General features: G+C 43.2%; 1 protein-coding gene across 1 annotated transcript; it reads left to right on the forward strand.

The window, feature by feature from the left end:
• Positions 1–14,836: 14,836 nt before the first annotated feature.
• Positions 14,837–19,256, forward strand: LOC115173746 (T-box transcription factor T-A). Its single transcript, XM_029732109.1, has 8 exons — positions 14,837–15,171; positions 16,105–16,369; positions 16,715–16,849; positions 16,975–17,036; positions 17,132–17,193; positions 17,450–17,623; positions 17,848–17,971; positions 18,352–19,256. The coding sequence occupies exons 1-8, from the start codon at positions 14,987–14,989 to the stop codon at positions 18,614–18,616; spliced, it is 1,272 nt and encodes a 423-aa protein (XP_029587969.1). The 5' UTR covers positions 14,837–14,986; the 3' UTR covers positions 18,617–19,256.
• Positions 19,257–20,639: the final 1,383 nt, after the last annotated feature.

Genomic DNA, 20,639 nt, shown 5'->3' on the forward strand with positions numbered 1-20,639 from the left:
CCTACCATACCTACTGTCAGCATACCTAACCCTGTCAGCTCATGTCCTTCCTACCATACCTACTGTCAGCATACCTAACCCTGTCAGCTCATGTCCTTCCTACCATACCTACTGTCAGCATACCTAACCCTGTCAGCTCATGTCCTTCCTACCATACCTACTGTCAGCATACCTAACCCTGTCAGCTCATGTCCTTCCTACCATACCTACTGTCAGCATACCTAACCCTGTCAGCTCATGTCCTTCCTACCATACCTACTGTCAGCATACCTAACCCTGCCAGCTCATGTCCTTCCTACCATACCTACTGTCAGCATACCTAACCCTGTCAGCTCATGTCCTTCCTACCATACCTACTGTCAGCATACCTAACCCTGCCAGCTCATGTCCTTCCTACCATACCTACTGTCAGCATACCTAACCCTGCCAGCTCATGTCCTTCCTACCATACCTACTGTCAGCATACCTAACCCTGCCAGCTCATGTCCTTCCTACCATACCTACTGTCAGCATACCTAACCCTGCCAGCTCATGTCCTTCCTACCATACCTACTGTCAGCATACCTAACCCTGTCAGCTCATGTCCTTCCTACCATACCTACTGTCAGCATACCTAACCCTGTCAGCTCATGTCCTTCCTACCATACCTACTGTCAGCATACCTAACCCTGTCAGCTCATGTCCTTCCTACCATACCTACTGTCAGCATACCTAACCCTGCCAGCTCATGTCCTTCCTATCATACCTACTGTCAGCATACCTAACCCTGTCAGCTCATGTCCTTCCTATCATACCTACTGTCAGCATACCTAACCCTGTCAGCTCATGTCCTTCCTACCATACCTACTGTCAGCATACCTAACCCTGCCAGCTCATGTCCTTCCTACCATACCTACTGTCAGCATACCTAACCCTGTCAGCTCATGTCCTTCCTACCATACCTACTGTCAGCATACCTAACCCTGTCAGCTCATGTCCTTCCTACCATACCTACTGTCAGCATACCTAACCCTGCCAGCTCATGTCCTTCCTACCATACCTACTGTCAGCATACCTAACCCTGCCAGCTCATGTCCTTCCTACCATACCTACTGTCAGCATACCTAACCCTGTCAGCTCATGTCCTTCCTACCATACCTACTGTCAGCATACCTAACCCTGTCAGCTCATGTCCTTCCTACCATACCTACTGTCAGCATACCTAACCCTGTCAGCTCATGTCCTTCCTACCATACCTACTGTCAGCATACCTAACCCTGCCAGCTCATGTCCTTCCTACCATACCTACTGTCAGCATACCTAACCCTGCCAGCTCATGTCCTTCCTACCATACCTACTGTCAGCATACCTAACCCTGCCAGCTCATGTCCTTCCTACCATACCTACTGTCAGCATACCTAACCCTGCCAGCTCATGTCCTTCCTACCATACCTACTGTCAGCATACCTAACCCTGTCAGCTCATGTCCTTCCTACCATACCTACTGTCAGCATACCTAACCCTGCCAGCTCATGTCCTTCCTACCATACCTACTGTCAGCATACCTAACCCTGCCAGCTCATGTCCTTCCTACCATACCTACTGTCAGCATACCTAACCCTGTCAGCTCATGTCCTTCCTACCATACCTACTGTCAGCATACCTAACCCTGCCAGCTCATGTCCTTCCTACCATACCTACTGTCAGCATACCTAACCCTGTCAGCTCATGTCCTTCCTACCATACCTACTGTCAGCATACCTAACCCTGTCAGCTCATGTCCTTCCTACCATACCTACTGTCAGCATACCTAACCCTGTCAGCTCATGTCCTTCCTACCATACCTACTGTCAGCATACCTAACCCTGCCAGCTCATGTCCTTCCTACCATACCTACTGTCAGCATACCTAACCCTGCCAGCTCATGTCCTTCCTACCATACCTACTGTCAGCATACCTAACCCTGCCAGCTCATGTCATTCCTACCATACCTACTGTCAGCATACCTAACCCTGCCAGCTCATGTCCTTCCTACCATACCTACTGTCAGCATACCTAACCCTGCCAGCTCATGTCCTTCCTACCATACCTACTGTCAGCATACCTAACCCTGCCAGCTCATGTCCTTCCTACCAAACCTACTGTCAGCATACCTAACCCTGTCAGCTCATGTCCTTCCTACCATACCTACTGTCAGCATACCTAACCCTGTCAGCTCATGTCCTTCCTACCATACCTACTGTCAGCATACCTAACCCTGCCAGCTCATGTCCTTCCTACCATACCTACTGTCAGCATACCTAACCCTGCCAGCTCATGTCCTTCCTATCATACCTACTGTCAGCATACCTAACCCTGTCAGCTCATGTCCTTCCTACCATACCTACTGTCAGCATACCTAACCCTGCCAGCTCATGTCCTTCCTACCATACCTACTGTCAGCATACCTAACCCTGTCAGCTCATGTCCTTCCTACCATACCTACTGTCAGCATACCTAACCCTGTCAGCTCATGTCCTTCCTACCATACCTACTGTCAGCATACCTAACCCTGCCAGCTCATGTCCTTCCTACCATACCTACTGTCAGCATACCTAACCCTGTCAGCTCATGTCCTTCCTACCATACCTACTGTCAGCATACCTAACCCTGCCAGCTCATGTCCTTCCTACCATACCTACTGTCAGCATACCTAACCCTGTCAGCTCATGTCCTTCCTACCATACCTACTGTCAGCATACCTAACCCTGTCAGCTCATGTCCTTCCTACCATACCTACTGTCAGCATACCTAACCCTGTCAGCTCATGTCCTTCCTACCATACCTACTGTCAGCATACCTAACCCTGTCAGCTCATGTCCTTCCTACCATACCTACTGTCAGCATACCTAACCCTGTCAGCTCATGTCCTTCCTACCAAACCTACTGTATGTAACCCAGCCACCTCATATCCAGTGGAAAGGGTGTTGGTTTCCTAGAAAAGGCACTCAGAAAATACAAACTATGACATGAATAATGTGTGTGTGTGTGTGTGTGTGTGTGTGTGTGTGTGTGTGTGTGTGTGTGTGTGTGTGTGTGTGTGTGTGTGTGTGTGTGTGTGTGTGTGTGTGTGTGTGTGTGTTAGAGACAGTGGTGGAAAAAGTAACCAATTGTCATACATGAGTAAAAGTAGAAGATACCTTAATAGAAAATGACTCAAGTAAAAGTCACCCAGTAAAATACTACTTGAGTAAAAGTCTAAAAGTATTTGGTTTTAAATATACTGAAGTATCAAAAGTTAATGTAGTTAATGTAACGCTCCAACATTCAGACATCATTTACAAACAAAGCATGTATTTAGTGAGTCCGCCAGATCAGACGCAATAGGGATGACCATGGATGTTCTCTTGATAAGTGTGTGAATTAGACCATTTTCCTGTCCTATTAAGCATTCGAAATGTAATGAGTACTTTTGGGTGTCAGGGAAAATGTATGGAGTAAAATGTACATTATTTGCTTCAGGAATGTAGTGAAGTAAAAATAAAAGTTGTCAAAAATATAAATATTAAAATAAAGTACAGATACCCCAAAAAACGACTTAGGTAGTACTCTCAAGTACTTAGACCACAGGTTATATAGATGGCACAGCTGGGGCCTGGACTGAGCAGATTTAAACATGTTTTCTCACACGCTAGTGTCTGCTAACCTCAACGGCTCATACAGTATTAACACCAGGCAACACCAAACCCACTGGAACAGATTGAAAACAGCTGTTCATATTAACACCAGGCAACACCAAACCCACTGAAACAGACTGAAAACAGCTGTTCATATTAACACCAGGCAACACCAAACCCACTGAAACAGACTGAAAACAGCTGTTCATATTAACACCAGGCAACACCAAACCCACTGAAACAGACTGAAAACAGCTGTTCATATTAACACCAGGCAACACCAAACCCACTGAAACAGACTGAAAACAGCTGTTCATATTAACACCAGGCAACACCAAACCCACTGAAACAGACTGAAAACAGCTGTTCATATTAACACCAGGCAACACCAAACCCACTGAAACAGACTGAAAACAGCTGTTCATATTAACACCAGGCAACACCAAACCCACTGAAACAGACTGAAAACAGCTGCTCATATTTACACCAGGCAACACCAACCCCACTGAAACAGACTGAAAACAGCTGTTCATATTAACATCCGGCAACACCAAACCCACTGAAACAGACTGAAAACAGCTGTTCATATTAACACCAGGCAACACCAAACCCACTGAAACAGACTGAAAATAGAAACAGACAGACAGACAGACAGACAGACAGACAGACAGACAGACAGACAGACAGACAGACAGACAGACCGGCAGTATCACGGATCCCCCCGGTACTGCTGCTCATTCCGTTCACCAGTTCTGGAGGTCGACGTCCCCGGGCTTCTAGGCTGCACTGAACTGTGTCATTACGCACACCTGGTTCCAATTCCTCACTGATTGTGTTTGTATAAATGTGCCCTTCCCCGTTGGGCTGTCGATTATTGTTCCTATGCCCGTTGGTCGTGTGCGTACCTATGCGTTGTCTCAGCCTGCGCTGCGTGTTTTGTGCGGTGTGTATTACGGGTCTCATGTCGTTCTACGAGGTTTACCCTCGCTCTTTTGTTCGGGTACATCCCAGTGTTTTGTAGACGTATTTCTTAAGGTGTATTAAAAACCCAGATGCTCTATCCCTGCGCCTGTCTCCACATCCTTTACACCAGCGTGACCGGCAGACTGGTTTCAGGAAACTAAAATGCTTGATGATCCAGCCTCCGGAGAGAATGAGGATTTTCCTTAATCATATACCTGTAATTGTAATTAGTATACAGGCCTGAAAATATTATGAGATGCTCACTCTCACATTACAGCAGTGAATGATTTTAATGTGGACTGGTATTAAGGTGAACTGGTGTTAAGGTGAACTGTTAAGGTGCCAAACAAGTTCCAGTGGCACCAGGGGGGAAAGTTAGTCTGGAGCCCTCCTATACAGCCTCGACAGCAGTGGTTCCCAAACTTTTTATAGTCCCGTACCCCTTCAAACATTCAACCTCCAGCTGCGTACCCCCTCTAGCACCAGGGTCAGCGCACTCTCAAATGTGGTTTTTTGCTATCATTGTAAGCCTGCCACACACACAACCAGGCTTGTGGAAAGAAACAAAGATCTATTATAGGACCAGGGCACAAAAAATTATATAATAATAATCAATACTTTTGCTCTTTATTTAACCATCTTACATATAAAACCTTATTTGCTCATCAGAAATGGTGAATAACTCCCCACAGGTTAATGAGAAGGGTGTGCTTGAAAGGATGCACATAACTCTGCAATGTTGGGTTGTATTGGAGAGTCTCAGTCTTAAATCATTTTACACACACAGTCGGTGCCTGCATTACAGTTGAAGTGGGAAGTTTACATACACCTTAGCCAAATACATTAAACTCAGTTTTTCACAATTCCTGACATTTAATCCTAGTAAAAATTCCCTGTCTTAGGTCAGTTAGGATCACCACTTTATTTTAATAATGTGAAATGTCAGAATAATAGTAGAGAATGATTTATTTCACCTTTTATTTCTTTCATCACTTTCCCAGTGGGTCAGATGTTTACATACAATCAATTAGTATTTGGTAGCATTGCCTTTAAATTGTTTAACTTTGGTCAAACGTTTTGGACAGCCTTACACAAGCTTCCCACAATAAGCTGGGTGAATTTTGGCCCATTCCTTCTGGTGTAACTGAGTCAGGTTTGTAGGCCTCCTTGCTCACACACGCTTTTTCAGTTCTGCCCACACATTTTCTATAGGAAATTTTCTTTTGGATTGAGGTCAGGGCTTTGTGATGGGCACTCCAATACCTTGACTTTGTTGTCCTTAAGCCATTTTGCCACAACTTTGGAAGTATGCTTGGGGTCATTGTCCATTTGGAAGACTCATTTGCGACCAAGCTTTAACTTCCTGACTGATGTCTGGAGATGTTGCTTCAATATATCCACAACATTTTCCATCCTTATGATGCTATCTATTTTGTGAAGTGCACCAGTCCCTCCTGCAGCAAAGCACCCCCACAACATGATGCTGCCACCCCCGTGCTTCACGGTTGGGTTGGTGTTCTTCGGCTTGCAAGCCACCCCCTTTTTCCTCCAAACATAATGATGGACATTATGGCCAAACAGTGGCGGTTTTGGAGCAGTGACTTCTTCCATGCTGAGTTGCCTTTCAGGTTATGTCGATATAGGACTTGTTTTACTGTGGATATACATACTTTGTACCTGTTTCCTCCAGCATCTTCACAGGGTCCTTTGCTGTTGTTCTGGGATTGATTTGCACTTTTCGCACCAAAGTACGTTCATCTCTAGGAGACAGAACGCGTCTCCTTCCTGAGCGGTATTGTCACAGGCGTTGTATTGAATAGACCAAGGCGCAGCGTGGATAGTGCTCATTCTTAAATCTTTAATGAATAACACTTTACAACATAACAAAAACGACCAACAGTTCCGTCAGGTACAATGACTAAATGGAAAATAACCACCCACCAAAACCCAAAGGAAAACAGGCTGCCTAAGTATGGCTTCCAATCAGAGACAACGAAAGACACCTGCCTCTGATTGGAAACCATACTCGGCCAAACATGGAAAACGAAACATAGAAATAGAAAACTAGAACAAATTCCCCTAGAACCAAAAACCCCAAAACACACAAAACAACCCCCCTGCCACGCCCTGACCATTCTACTATGGCAAATGACCCTTTTCACTGGCCAGGACGTGACAGGTATGACGCCTACGTGGACCCATGGTGTTTATACTTGCATACTATTGTTTGTACAGATGAACGTGGTACTTTCAGGCGTTTGGAAATTGCTCCCAAGGATGAACCAGACTTGTGCAGGTCTCGGCTGAGGTCTTGTGAGGTCTTGGCTGATTTCTTTTGATTTTCCCATGATGTCAAGCAAAGAGGCACTGAGTTTAATGGTAGGCCTTGAAATACATCCACAGGTACACCTCCAATTGACTCAAATGATGTCAATTAGCCTATCAGAAGCTTCTAAAGCCATAACATAATTTTCTGGAATTTTCCAAGATGTTTAAAGGCACAGTCAACTTAGTGTATGTGAACTTCGGACCCTCTGGAATTGTGATACAGCGAATTACAAGTGAAATAATCTGTCTGTAAACAATTGTTGGAAACATTACTTGTGTCATGCACAAAGTAGATGTCCTAACCGACTTGCCAAAACTATAGTTTGTTAACAAGAACTTTGTGGAGTGGCTGAAATACAAGTTTTAATGACTCCAACCTAAGTGTATGTAAACTTCCGACTTCAACTGTAGTTTTCATGCTAGTGAGGGCCAAGAATCCACTCTCACATAGGTACGTGGTTGCAAAGGGCATCAGTGTCTTAACAGCACGATTTGCCTAGGCAGGATACTCTGAGCGCAGCCCTATCCAGAAATCTGGCAGTGGCTTCTGATTAAATTCAATTTTCATAGAACCGCTTGTTGAAATTTCGATGAGGCTCTCTTGTTCAGATAACGGTAAGTGGACTGAAGGCATTGCATGAAAGGGATAACGAATCCAGTGTCATCCATTTCAGGAAAGTACCTGCGTGATTGCGCACCCAACTCACTCAGGTGTTTCGATATAACACATTTGCCATTGTCCGTAAGCTTCAGTTCATTTGCACACAAAAATCATACAATGATGGAAAGACCTGTGTGTTGTCCTTGTTAATGCAGACCGAGAAGAGCTCCAACTTCTTAATCATAGCCTCAATTGTGTCCTGCACATTAAATATAGTTGCGGAGAGTCCCTGTAATCCAAGAATCAGATCATTCATGCGAGAAGAAATATCACCCAGATAGGCCAGTCGTGTGAGAACCTCATCATCATGCAAGCGGTCAGACAAGTGAAAATTATGGTCATTAAAGAAAACTTTAAGCTCGTCTCTCAATTTAAAAAAAATGTGTCAATACTTTGACCATTGATAACCTGCGCACTTCTGTATGTCGTAAAAGCGTTACATGGTTGCTGCCCATATCATTGCATAGTGCAGAAAATACACGAGAGTTCAGGGGCCTTGCTTTAACAAAAGTTAACCATTTTCACTGTAGTGTCCAAAACCTCTTTCAAGCTGTCAGACATTCCCTTGGCAGCAAGAGCCTCTCGGTTGATGCTGCAGTGTACCCAAGATGCCTCCGGAGCAACTTCTCGAACGCACGTTACCACTCCACGACTGTATAACTCCCTGTCTGTCATGGCTTTTGCGCCATCAGTACAGATACCAACACATCTTGATCATCAAAGTCCATTTGATGTCACAAACTCGTCCAGTACTTTAAAAAATATCCTCTCCTGTTGTCCTGGTTTCCAGTGGTTTTCAGAAGAGGATGTCTTCCTTAATTGACCCCCCATAAACGTAACGGACATATACCAGGAGCTGTGCCAGGCCCGCCACATCTGTTGAGTCATCCAGCTCTAACGCATAGAATTCACTGGCTTGTATCTGAAGAAATAATTGTTTCAAAACATCTCCTGCCATGTCACTGATGCGTCATGAAACAGTGTTGTTTGATGAAAGCATTGTCTGTATATTTTTTTTTGCCTTTTCCCCCCAGCATTGTCCCAGCCATATCCGCGGCAGCAGGAAGAATTAAGTCCTCCACAATAGTATGGGGCTTGCCTGTCCTAGCCACTCAGTAGCTCACCATATAAGACTCTTCTAGCCCCTTCTTATTAATGGTATCTGTTGCTTTTATACATGTCTTACTACTCAAAAGTCGTCTTAATTCTCACTCAAAAAACGTATTTTCCAAATTGGCATGTTTTGTTAATAAATGTCTGCTCAAGAGTGAAGGTTTCATCAAGTTGTGAGATAGTACTTTTGAACATATAACACTGTGGCTGAGGAAAGGCACTTCTCCTAATATAAGTGAACCCCAAATCAATGTAGTTCTCATCATATTTGCGCCTCTTCGATGGTCCAACGTCCCTGTCTGATGTTTGGGGCTTTCCCGGTTAAGGGGGCATTAGCACTTAGGCTGCAGCAGATTCACAACTGTCAGTGTCCGTGCTAGCAGGGCTAACAACAAATGTAGAATTACTGATGCTAGCATTGGATGTGCTCGTGGAAGCAGAACAACTTGTGTCGTCTACAGGTCTAGATGTAGTAATGACGTAGAGCTGGTATATGTCTCTATGGACGTGGGCCTTACATTTTCTTTACCATTTACCTTTTATCTATCTTGGAGCAAACGGAATGAGCAGCAGCTACGTTTGGCTACATGTGGACCTTTATGGAAATTCTCATGAGAGAGTAACGGTTAATGTGATTGGATGTTAATTATTTGACCAGGCTACCTGTATTTGACATTGTGTTGTTATTTCGCTGAACACTAAATGGTTGAATTTTATTTTTGGCAGTGAAATGAGGCTACTCAGGTGAGGAAAAAAAACTCCCCCAAATGTATAGCCCCGTTGGAAAATATAATGGACTGTTTGAAAATGTGAATGAAAATTATTATTATATATTTTTTTATGTGAATCACATTTTAATTTGGCGTACCCCCGACAGCTTTGCGCGTACCAAACCCCCCCCCCCCCCCCCCCCCCCCCCCAGTTTGGGAATACCTGATCTAAATCATCAATCCAATGACTTAAAGCCACAATCTGTCAATCTGTTTTTCAGCTCAATTCAATGGCAGTGATGGACGGAAGGGATGGACAGTAGTCTGAGAAAAGTAATTGTTACTGTAAATATTGTATAGAGATGCATCAGTGTATCTGTAAGAGCCATAGTACTGTACCACACAGTTCTAGTTACATTGTGTTGCATAAGAACTCACCACTTCCATCCACAACCAGCACTGTATGTTTCACTATGAGAGCACGCGTGGCAGACATTTATAAAACTAGTTGTCAAGTGAACTATCAGTCCGGTCACAGTGGCCTTTCTATAGCTAGTAGCTAGAATCCTAGCTTTACCAAAGCTGATCTTCTAACACCTTCCCTACTACAGTAGTCTACTACAGTATCCTACTACAGTATCTTACTACAGTATCTTACTACATTATCCTACTACAATATCCTACTACATTATCCTACTACAATATCCTACTACAGTATTCTATTACATTATCCTACTACAGTATTCTACTACAGTATCCTACTACAATATCCTACTACAGTATTCTACTACAGTATCCTACTACAATATCCTACTACAGTATTCTACGACAGTATTCCTACTACATTATCCTACTACAGTGTTATACTACAGTATCCTACTACAATATCCTACTACAGTGTTATACTACAGTATCCTACTACAGTATCCTACTACAGTATCCTACTACAGTATCCTAATACATTACCCTACTACAGTATCCTACTACAGTATACTACGACAGTATCCCAAGTCAAAAGCAACCGGTCTACAGAGAAAGTTCATCTGTCGTGTCAAAGCTGAGCCTGAGCTGAGCTGGCATTAGCTGAGTTTGCATTAGCATCCCAAAGGTGCTTCCACCTCCACTAGTCTTCTAGAGGGTTGAAGGGGAAGGGGGGGCTAAGGGGGGGCAGAGGGGGGAATTACTGTCCCCACTAATTATTTTTTATCCCTTTCAAAGGCCTGGGTGATTAGAAGAAGAAAGTTTAGATATCCTGAACTTGTAACAAAAACGCAAAAGTGACAGACACATTTTAGGGCTCAATCCACATCAGAGAGGGCTGGGAGGGAGGAGGGTAGGGGACGGGGGTAGGAGGAGGGTTACGCTGAGGGTTTAGGAAAGTGGCTATTGGTGTGTTTTACTCAGGTCCTATCTGTCCCTATGGACAACAACACCTTTCCTCATTCACACAGAGACAAAGTTACACCAGCCACTAATAAAGTACCATTAAAATACAATACAACGACCGCAATAGAAACCCCAAACTTGCTCCACTCAAACCCACCTTGAATTATCGGTGATGAACAAAAGAAGAAAGCACAGACATATAGGTCTATGGAGGAGCTAGAAGAGGCTGCTAAAATGACAGTGACATGGGAAGTAGCATGTTATTACAGTACTGTTATATCTGTTACCTTATATCCTGAAACAGACAAAGAGAGGAGGATGAAAGGATGTGTGTGTGTGTCAGTGGAGGCTGCTGAGGGGAGGAGGGCTCATAATAATGGCTGGAGCAAATGGAATGGCATCAACCACATGGAAACCATGCGTTTGATGTATTTGATACCGTTCCACCAATTCCACTCCAGCCATTACCACGAGCCCATCCTCCTCAATTAAGATGCCACCAACCTCCTGTGGTGTGTGTGTGTGTGTGTGTGTGTGTGTGTGTGTGTGTGTGTGTGTGTGTGTGTGTGTGTGTGTGTGTGTGTGTGTGTGTGTGTGTGTGTGTGTGTGGTGTGTTCTTTTTTCTTCCCAGGGCTGACTCATTCCTGTCTCTGTGTTTACTTATTTTGACCAGTGAAGACGAAGGCGAAGTCCTCTGGAAAATATGCCTGGCCTTATAACTGTCCCTTTGTGAAGCACCAGGCCTCTGTAATATTTCTCACCTAGGTGAGTGTGTGTTGATGCCTGAGGACACTGGATGGTTTAACCCTCACGTCACCAAATGGACAAGGCCAAGGACATTATGGGAACACCATTTTACAAATAACATTTACGTACACATTAGAAATTCATTAATTACCTGTATGTTATTTTCAGATGTATTATTGGTTGAGTAGTACAGCACCCATACAGTACAACTCAACACCAAGGTTTTAATTAAATACAGACAACTAGAACCCAAATTTTCACTTTGAACCCATGATTTGTGTTTTGTAGTGTATGGCCAAAACTCAGAGCATTTTTAATTAAGAAATTGCAAAAAGCTTTCAATCTAAACTCAGTTGTCAGTTTTGGCGGATATACGATTATTCTTGTGTGTGTCTTTGTGCGTCCATGTGTGTGTTTGTGTTGTCTTTGTGCGTCCGTGTGTGTGTGTGTGTGTGTTGGGGGTGGGGGATAATAGTGAGGAGCGGAGACAGAGGGCCTGGTCGGGATGGGGAACAGTCCTGTATTATGTAGCTGGTGGTGAAAATCTCTCTTCTCAGGCCTCAAAATAAAGAGGGAAAAGAAGAGGTAGCTGAATGATATGGGATGGTAAGGTGTGAGAGAACCCCTTCACATTTATGACCTCTGTAGAGCTGCAGGAAGTGGAGTAGTAAACTGGAGTCACGCTCCACAGAACCCACTCAATTCCAAGTACATCACAGAGCCTGAGACAGAGCAGACAGGAACACAAGAACACACAGACCCACCATATTCTGCCTCCCTCAGGATCAATGGTAACTGTTAGACCTAATATAACCTTCATGCATCAGGAAAGACTTTAGCTGCACAAGTTCCCTCCTAAATATTCTGACATTATAACGAGGGACACAGATTCTTTAAATTAATTTGTATTTTTTTTTATTTAACTAGGCAAGTCAGTTAAGAACACATTTTTATTTTACAATGACGAAGATAATAAACTGGAACAAAATATGAAATTATAATTGATATTCAGGATTGGATAGGTTATTTTCTAAATGTAATGCGTTACAGTTACTCGTTCCCTGTCAAAATTGTAATCAGTAACGTAACTTTTGGATTACCCAAACTCAGTAAAGTAATCTGATTACTTTCTGTTACTTTAAATTACTTTCCCCTTAAGAGGCATTAGACAGTTTATATAGCTGGCCAGATATGGATGTTAGATTTTACTTTATGGGTTGGATATGTAGGCTTCTTCTAACCCATCACTTTCTACTAAATGTAATAATATGATTAAATCATATCTTTACATTAAAAACCAAAGTCTATCAGAATTCCAGTCATTCAAATAGATGTTATACCCCTTGATCTTCAAGAATAGGACTTGGAAATATGGAAGTATAGATTAGCCAAATTGTTTTACCTGAGCATAACCCCAAAACTAAAGACTTGTTTGCCAGCTCTACTCTGTTGTTTATGATTTTGTTGTCATGGAGGACTGATTGGGCTCATTGATTCGAGTTGAAAAATAAATGCTGTGCTCAAGGAATGGCATGCTTTGAGATTGCCACTTTAAGTCTATCAAAAGTGTGCGAGTTTGAACATGTGTCCATTAGGCGTATGGATGTATTTTTTTTATCAACATGAATTAGAAAGCACCACTTTTATTCCACAGGCTGGGATCCGCACTGTGCAGCTGTTGCAAGAGCGTATTTTCACTGGCTATCCGCTGGTTTCAACAATGATTGATAGGCAGTTTAAACTTCTTGAATTCAACCATTATTGGGTTCAAATACACATTTAGATTTGTGAACAGCCATCCACAACATCCACAATCCGTAAGGCGCAAATAGCTTAAATGAGAGAGCAGCAGTGTGATTCACATCAATGCGCTATGTAGATATCAATAAGTGATATTCGTATCGCCGTAGACTACACCACTGTCTTCCCTACCCCCAAGCAATTATTCAAGTTGGAGAATCTTTGACGCAGACATCAGTCGCACCATTGGAAGACATACCTTGGACTGTAACCTACAAAAGCCTATTCCTGCGCTTTCCCGCGATCGATCAAACCCATTTGGTGTGTCATCATAGTGGTCTCTGACTTGTGGTCAGACTCGCTCAGAGAAGTGTAAAGATTTTTTTGAGCAAACATCCTTTCTGAAATAAAAAATCATCCTTGAAGTAATCATCTATTTTTTCTAAAGTATCTGTAATCTGATTACAATATTTTTGCTGGTAACCTAACGGATTACGGTTACCGTTTTTGTAATCCCATACATGTAAAATGTTTACATGTAATCCTGTACTTGACAACCCTGTTGATATCACCATATTTCATAAGAAGGCCTATATATACAGCAAGACATTAGGCTAAAGACATTGCTCAAAACCATGGTATTAGGATGAGAAAAAAAGGCAGATGAGATAATTTTGCATAGGATACAAATATGAATCCCCTATAATCTCAATCCCCGATCTTAATGATAAAAAAAGTATAATACTAAAAAAGTCTAATACTTTTTACAATGAAGTGTGAATAAATGTGTCCTCGATGTTAGTGAGAGTGGATGTGAGATTAGAAACAGACAGTCGGCCCCATTATGCAGATCTCGGATGTCACCTCCGGGCTATCCACACTTCGCCAAGTACAGGAACAGAGGAACAGCCTAATGGCCCGGCTACAGTCAACACCACACTCCTCACGTGTGTATTTGGTACAACAAAAGATTAGCATTATTCGCAAATATACAACGGAGTTCAAAGGCGCTGTGGCTGCTGCCGCGTCTCTTCCCTTCTTTTGTTTTCATTCAAAGCTTCAAAAAAATGTTTGGCCTAATCATCCAACGATGTTTTTTCCCCTCTGACAAATACATGATATAACCCAGGATACTAATCAATTATGTTTAATACCATAAACATATTGTATGCTATTGGCAATACGGCCTAATAACATTTTAACATGTATTTTCTTCGTTAGAGGGTAATCTAAGATACATAACGAATGTATGAAATATGAACAGCTCTGAAAATGTTTTAAGCTATGCAAGAGTAAACGAATATCCAAACATTTTTGGAAAATGCATAGACCTAGGTCATGAAGGCTATAAACCTAAAGGCAGCGAAGAATTTAATCCTATTCAAACATGACCCTGTTTAAAGTAGGCCTAGAGGCCTATAGGTACATTTTTAATGTTCTATTGACGCAATTGTGATGGGCATTTTTTTGCATTGGGGACATCGAAGAGACGCTCGAAACAAGACCATTAGGCCATCGGGGTGTGGTCTCGATGCAACGCCACACCCCTATCCCCATGTGGTCCCGGGGGGCCTTATATGATCAGGCCTTGGGCTCCCAAGCCAGTAGTACTTATCTCACTGTCAAAACTAATCTAGAAACAGTGAATCCTATTCTAACGGAACATTTCGCGGAACACCACACGAACTCATCCTATAGGAAATATGACTTCTTCAAACTCCGACCAGCGGCTGGACCACCTTCTGAGCGTAGTGGAGAGCGAGTTTCAGAAGGGCAGCGAGAAAGGAGACGCCTCGGAGAGGGATATTAAACTGGGACTAGAAGACGCAGAATTATGGACCAAGTTTAAAGAACTAACCAACGAAATGATCGTCACCAAGACTGGCAGGTAGACTATGTTTTTTTGTTGTTGTTGTTGCTGTTAGCAACGGATCAAAATGAGGCCTTCGAGGCCTATTTGGTCTGCCTCATTAAAAGCCAAGTTTATCTGGAGAGATCGTAGAGCGCATTTATGCACGACTTCTATGTCAAGGCCATCAGACTGTTAAATAGCCATCACCAGCCGGCTGCCACCCGGTTACGCAACCCTGCACCTTAGAGGCTGATGCCCTGTAGACTTGGAATCAGTGGTCACTTTAATAATGCAACACTAGGCATGTTTAAATAATGTTTACCTACTGCTTTACTCATCTCATATATATATATATATATATATATATATATATATATATATATATATATATATATATACTATTCTACTGTATTTTAGTCAGTGCCACTCCGACATTGTTCGATCTAATATTCATATTTTTCTTAATTCCATTATTTAACTTTTAGATCGATGTGTATTTCTGTGAATTGCTACATACTACAGCACTGTTGGAGTTAGGAACACAAGCATTTCGCTACACCTGCAATAACATCTGCTAAATATGTGTATGTGACCAATCACATTTGATTTGATTTGTCTTTACGAAGCTAAATGTAACTGATGCGCCCAGGTTATATATTCAACAGACACGTTCAGCATTTCAGAATAGGCTAGATGAGAGGGTGTCGGCCCGGCTAGGCACTATCTACGTTTCACTGTGGCAACTTAAATACCATGTCAAGAATTGGGCCTAATGCGCAACGGTCGTCAAATCGTATAAACCTATTAGTAGGATAAAGTAAAGTGCCCAGAAGTGGCACCCTTTTTAATGCAAACAAATATACCACCAAATAATTCAATTATATAGATCAAGGGCTGAGCCAACATAACATAATATTTAGGCTTGCTTAGGCAATATGTTAATTTTAACAACTTTATTTGAAACTACAGGCGCATGTTTCCAGTGCTCAGAGCGAATGTGAGCGGCTTGGACCCCAACGCCATGTACTCAGTCCTATTGGACTTCGTGGCTGCAGACAACAACCGGTGGAAGTACGTGAACGGCGAGTGGGTTCCCGGTGGCAAGCCCGAGCCACAGAGCCCTAGCTGCGTCTACATCCACCCAGACTCGCCTAACTTCGGAGCACACTGGATGAAAGCGCCTGTCTCATTCAGCAAAGTCAAACTGTCCAATAAACTCAACGGGGGAGGACAGGTAAGGCCCCGATTGGTTTTTGTCGTCTTCTTTGTTTGTATTTGCAGTATGCATATTTATTACTATGTAAATCAATTTAAAGACAATTTGGTAGGCTAGTTCAGATTGCCCTGCTCTCTCAGAGCTAATGATGCTCTACCCTGCTGTGCTGAATTACAAAGTTAAGCCTTTCCTGGGGAACAACAGTGTTCATTTCATGGCAAATCAACTTCACTATTTTTTGTTGGGCATCTGTAGGACTAAATTGATCTGCTATCTTATCCATTTTGAGTGTGTGTATTGGATCTTTGTTTTTGATTGTACTTGATTGTGATATTATTAAAATAATGTATAATTTCTCTGTAGATCATGCTGAACTCTCTGCACAAGTATGAGCCCAGGATACACATTGTGAAGGTTGGAGGGCTCCAGAAGATGATCAGTAGCCAGTCTTTCCCTGAGACTCAGTTCATCGCTGTCACTGCTTACCAGAACGAAGAGGTCAGTTGGCCTGAATCTCACAGTCACAGATATAATCATTGCTCACAAGAATAAACATTTTATTGTGTCCAGCTTACAATGAAGGATGGAAATAATAGGAGCTGTCATATTTATGTACCTTCTAGATAACTGCGTTGAAAATCAAACACAATCCATTCGCTAAAGCTTTCCTTGACGCCAAAGAGAGGTAAGAGGAAGAGACCGATATTGTGTGAGAAATATGTTTCTTATGTATTTATTTGATTTTGTGTGCCAATTCTGATGTTATGTTTTCAATTTTAGGAGCGACCATAAAGACATTCCAGACCATGGTGGAGACAGCCAACAGTCTGGTTATTCCCAACGTAAGTCTTCCCTTCAGTCTCACAACATCAACCACATTAGAAAAGCTCTTTCTAGACCCCTCCATTTCAGTTCCAACAATCATTATATTGGACATCATTTTCAAACACACTTTTTCTTAAACGTGCAGAAAATAATGATCCTCGTATATCTTTAGTTTCAACGCCTTCCGTGTCCCCAAGGAAACTATACACAGGGAACAGTATGAAAAAAGGACGCAGGTGAATAGAACCATTTTGTCTGTTCTCTTCCTTTCAGTTGGTGGTTGGTTCCTACCTGGTAACGGCCCTATGTGCTCCAGCAGCAGCCCCCCTCCGTTCAGCGGGGCCCCTGGCCACTCCTCAGGGTCTTATTGTGAGAGGTACTCCAGCCTCAGGGGCCACAGGGCAGCCCCCTACCCCAGCCACTACCCACACCGCTCCTCCAGCTCAAGTAAGAAGCTCCTCTGCCCAACCCAGCACTCTGTGAATGCACTGTTTACTGTTTGTTCTAGTCACAAGTCAGACTCCTAGGTCTAGATGACAGCATGGATATTTCAAGATGTTGGTTCATAAAAGATGTTTGAGAAATCACCCCTAAAGGAAATGCATTGTTTTGATCAGAGAAATGTTTAGTATACTGTTTTTAATCATTTCTCTATGTACTTTATCGTTTAGACAACTACATGGACAACTCGTCGGGAGCCCTGCCCACCCATGACAGCTGGTCAGCCCTGCAGATCCCTAACTCCACTGGGATGGGAACCCTGGCCCATACTAGCAACTCCACATCCAACACCAGGTATGGCAACACACGGTCATAGTTTCTCATCTATACGTTTCTGATATCACTGTTTATATTCCAGCACTTTCCTGACTGCATGACTTGATCAGGAAACATTTTGGGCCCTGGGCTTAGACTTTTACTAGGCCCAGATTTCTTCCTGGTTAGGTCACATGGCCAGAAAAAAAACTCCTAATCAAACCCCATTTGCTCTCTCTCTCTCTCTCTCTCTCTCTCTCTCTCTCTCTCTCTCTCTCTCTCTCTCTCTCTCTCTCTCTCTCTCTCTCTCTCTCTCTCTCTCTCTCTCTCTCTCTCTCTCTCTCTCTCTCTCTCTCTCTCTCTCTCTCTCTCTCTCTCTCTCTCTCTCTCTCTCTCTCTCTCTCTCTCTCTCCCTACAGCCAGTATCCTAGCCTGTGGTCTGTTGCCGGGACGACCCTAACTCCTTCTGGCTCCTCCTCTGGTTCCATCGCTGGCGGCCTGACCAGCCAGTTCCTGCGAGGCTCCTCCTACACTGGCCTGACCTCCTCCCTGCCCGTTTCCTCACCATCCTCCATGTACGACCCCAGCCTTAGTGAGGTGGGTGTAGGCGTGGGCGAGGCCCAGTTCGAAAGCTCCATCGCCAGGCTCACCGCCTCCTGGGCACCTGTGGCTCAGAGCTACTGAGCACAATGCATCTTCCATCAGACATTGACTCTCCTCAAGCACCATCCTGCTCCACATCACCTCCCTCTCCTCTCTACTGCCTGACGATCACCTAGGAAACCTTTGGGTTGATGCATTACATGTGGACAGCAATGCCTCTGAAAGGCAGAGAGTCAACTCAGAAGAAGATCTATCTGAAGCAGAGAGATGTAGGGTCCTCTCAGGCCTTGTGTTTTACCAACATGACATGGTTGGTTTTTCCATTCCAAAGACCCTAGATTTTCTAAGCCATAGTCCATAGGTTGCCATTCTTAAGTTACACACTTGCAGTCTTAATGGAAGGTGCATGTGTTTTTCCATTGGGAGTTTCCTTCACTCTCTCCAAGGTGCAGTTACAAGCCAAAGACAATCTGACAATACTTCCTCCGCAATCGTTCCAGTTGCAGTGTGTTACTGTAGTCGTGTCCTTCCATACAGACACAGGACTCAAAGACAATCGTACACTGGCGTAAGACAATCAGGATCACTAGCTACCCAAAGCTAAGTTTATGAAGTAACCCCCTCAACTTTACTAAAGGGGCCAATCCTTACAGTGGCTTGCAAAAGTATTCACTTGGCATTTTTCCTATTTTGTTGCCTTACAACCTGGAATTAAAATAGATTTTTTGGGGGTTTGTATCATTTGATTTACACAACATGCCAACCACTTTGAAGATGCAAAATATTTTTTTCTTGTGAAACAAACAAGAAATAAGACAAAAAAACTGAAAACTTGAGCGTGCATAACTATTAACCCCCCCCCCAAAAAAAGTCAATACTTTGTAGAGCCACCTTTTGCAGCAATTGCAGCTGCAAGTCTCTTGGGGTATGTCTCTATGAGCTTGGCACATCTAGTGACTGGGATTTTTGCCCATTCTTCAAGGCAAAACTGCTCCAGTTCCTTTAAGTTGGATGGGTTCCCGCTGGTGTCCAGCAATCTTTAAGTCATATCACAGATTCTCAATTGGCCATTCCAATACATTTAAATGTTTCCCCTTAAACCACTCGAGTGTCTTGCTGGAAGGTGAACCTCGTCCCAGTCTCTAACCTCTGGAAGACTTCTGACCAGTTTCCCAGTCCCTGCTGATGAAAAACATCCCCACAGCATGATGCAGCCACCACCATGCTTCACTCTGGGGATGGGATTCTCGGGGTGATGGGAGGTGTTGGGTTTGCGCCAGACATAGCGTTTCCTTGATGGCCAAAAAGCTCAATTCTAGTCTCATCTGACCAGAGTAGCTTCTTCCATGTGTTTGGGAAGTTTCCCACATGTCTTTTGGCGAACACCAAACGTGTTTGCTTATTTTTTTCTTTAAGCAATGGCTTTTTTTCTGGCCACTCTTCCGTAAAGCCCAGCTCTGTGGAGTGTACAGCTTAAAGTGGTCCTATGGACAGATACTGTGGAGCTTTGCAGATCCTTCAGGGTTATCTTTGGTCTCTTTGTTGCCACTCTGATTTTTGCCTCCTTGCCTGGTCTGTGAGTTTTGGTGGGCAGCCCTTTCTTGGCAGGTTTGTTGTGGTGCCATATTCTTTCAATTTTTTTAATAATGGATTTAATGGTGCTCCATGGGATGTTCAAAGTTTCAGATATTTTTTTATAACTCAACCCTGATTTGTACTTCCCCACAACTTTGTCCCTGACCTGTTTGGAGAGCTCCTTGGCTTCATGGTGCCGCTTGCTTGGTGGTGCCTCTTGCTTAGTGGTGTTGCAGACTCTGGGGCCTTTCAGAACAGGTGTATATATACTGAGATCATGTGACAGATCATGTGACACTTAGATTACACACAGGTGGACCTTATTTGACTAATTATGTGACTTCTGAAGGTAATTGTTTGCACCAGATATTATTTAGGGGCTTCATAGAAAGGGGGTGAATACTTGTGCACGCATCACTTTTCAGTTTTTTATTTTTGAGGTTGTAATGCAACAAAATAGGAAAAACGCCAAGGGGGATGAATACTTTTGCAAGGCACTGTATGTTTGACAGTTTATTGTTACAATTAG

This window comes from Salmo trutta, chromosome 34 (assembly GCF_901001165.1).
Source record: "Salmo trutta chromosome 34, fSalTru1.1, whole genome shotgun sequence".
Taxonomy (NCBI): Eukaryota; Metazoa; Chordata; class Actinopteri; order Salmoniformes; family Salmonidae; genus Salmo; species Salmo trutta.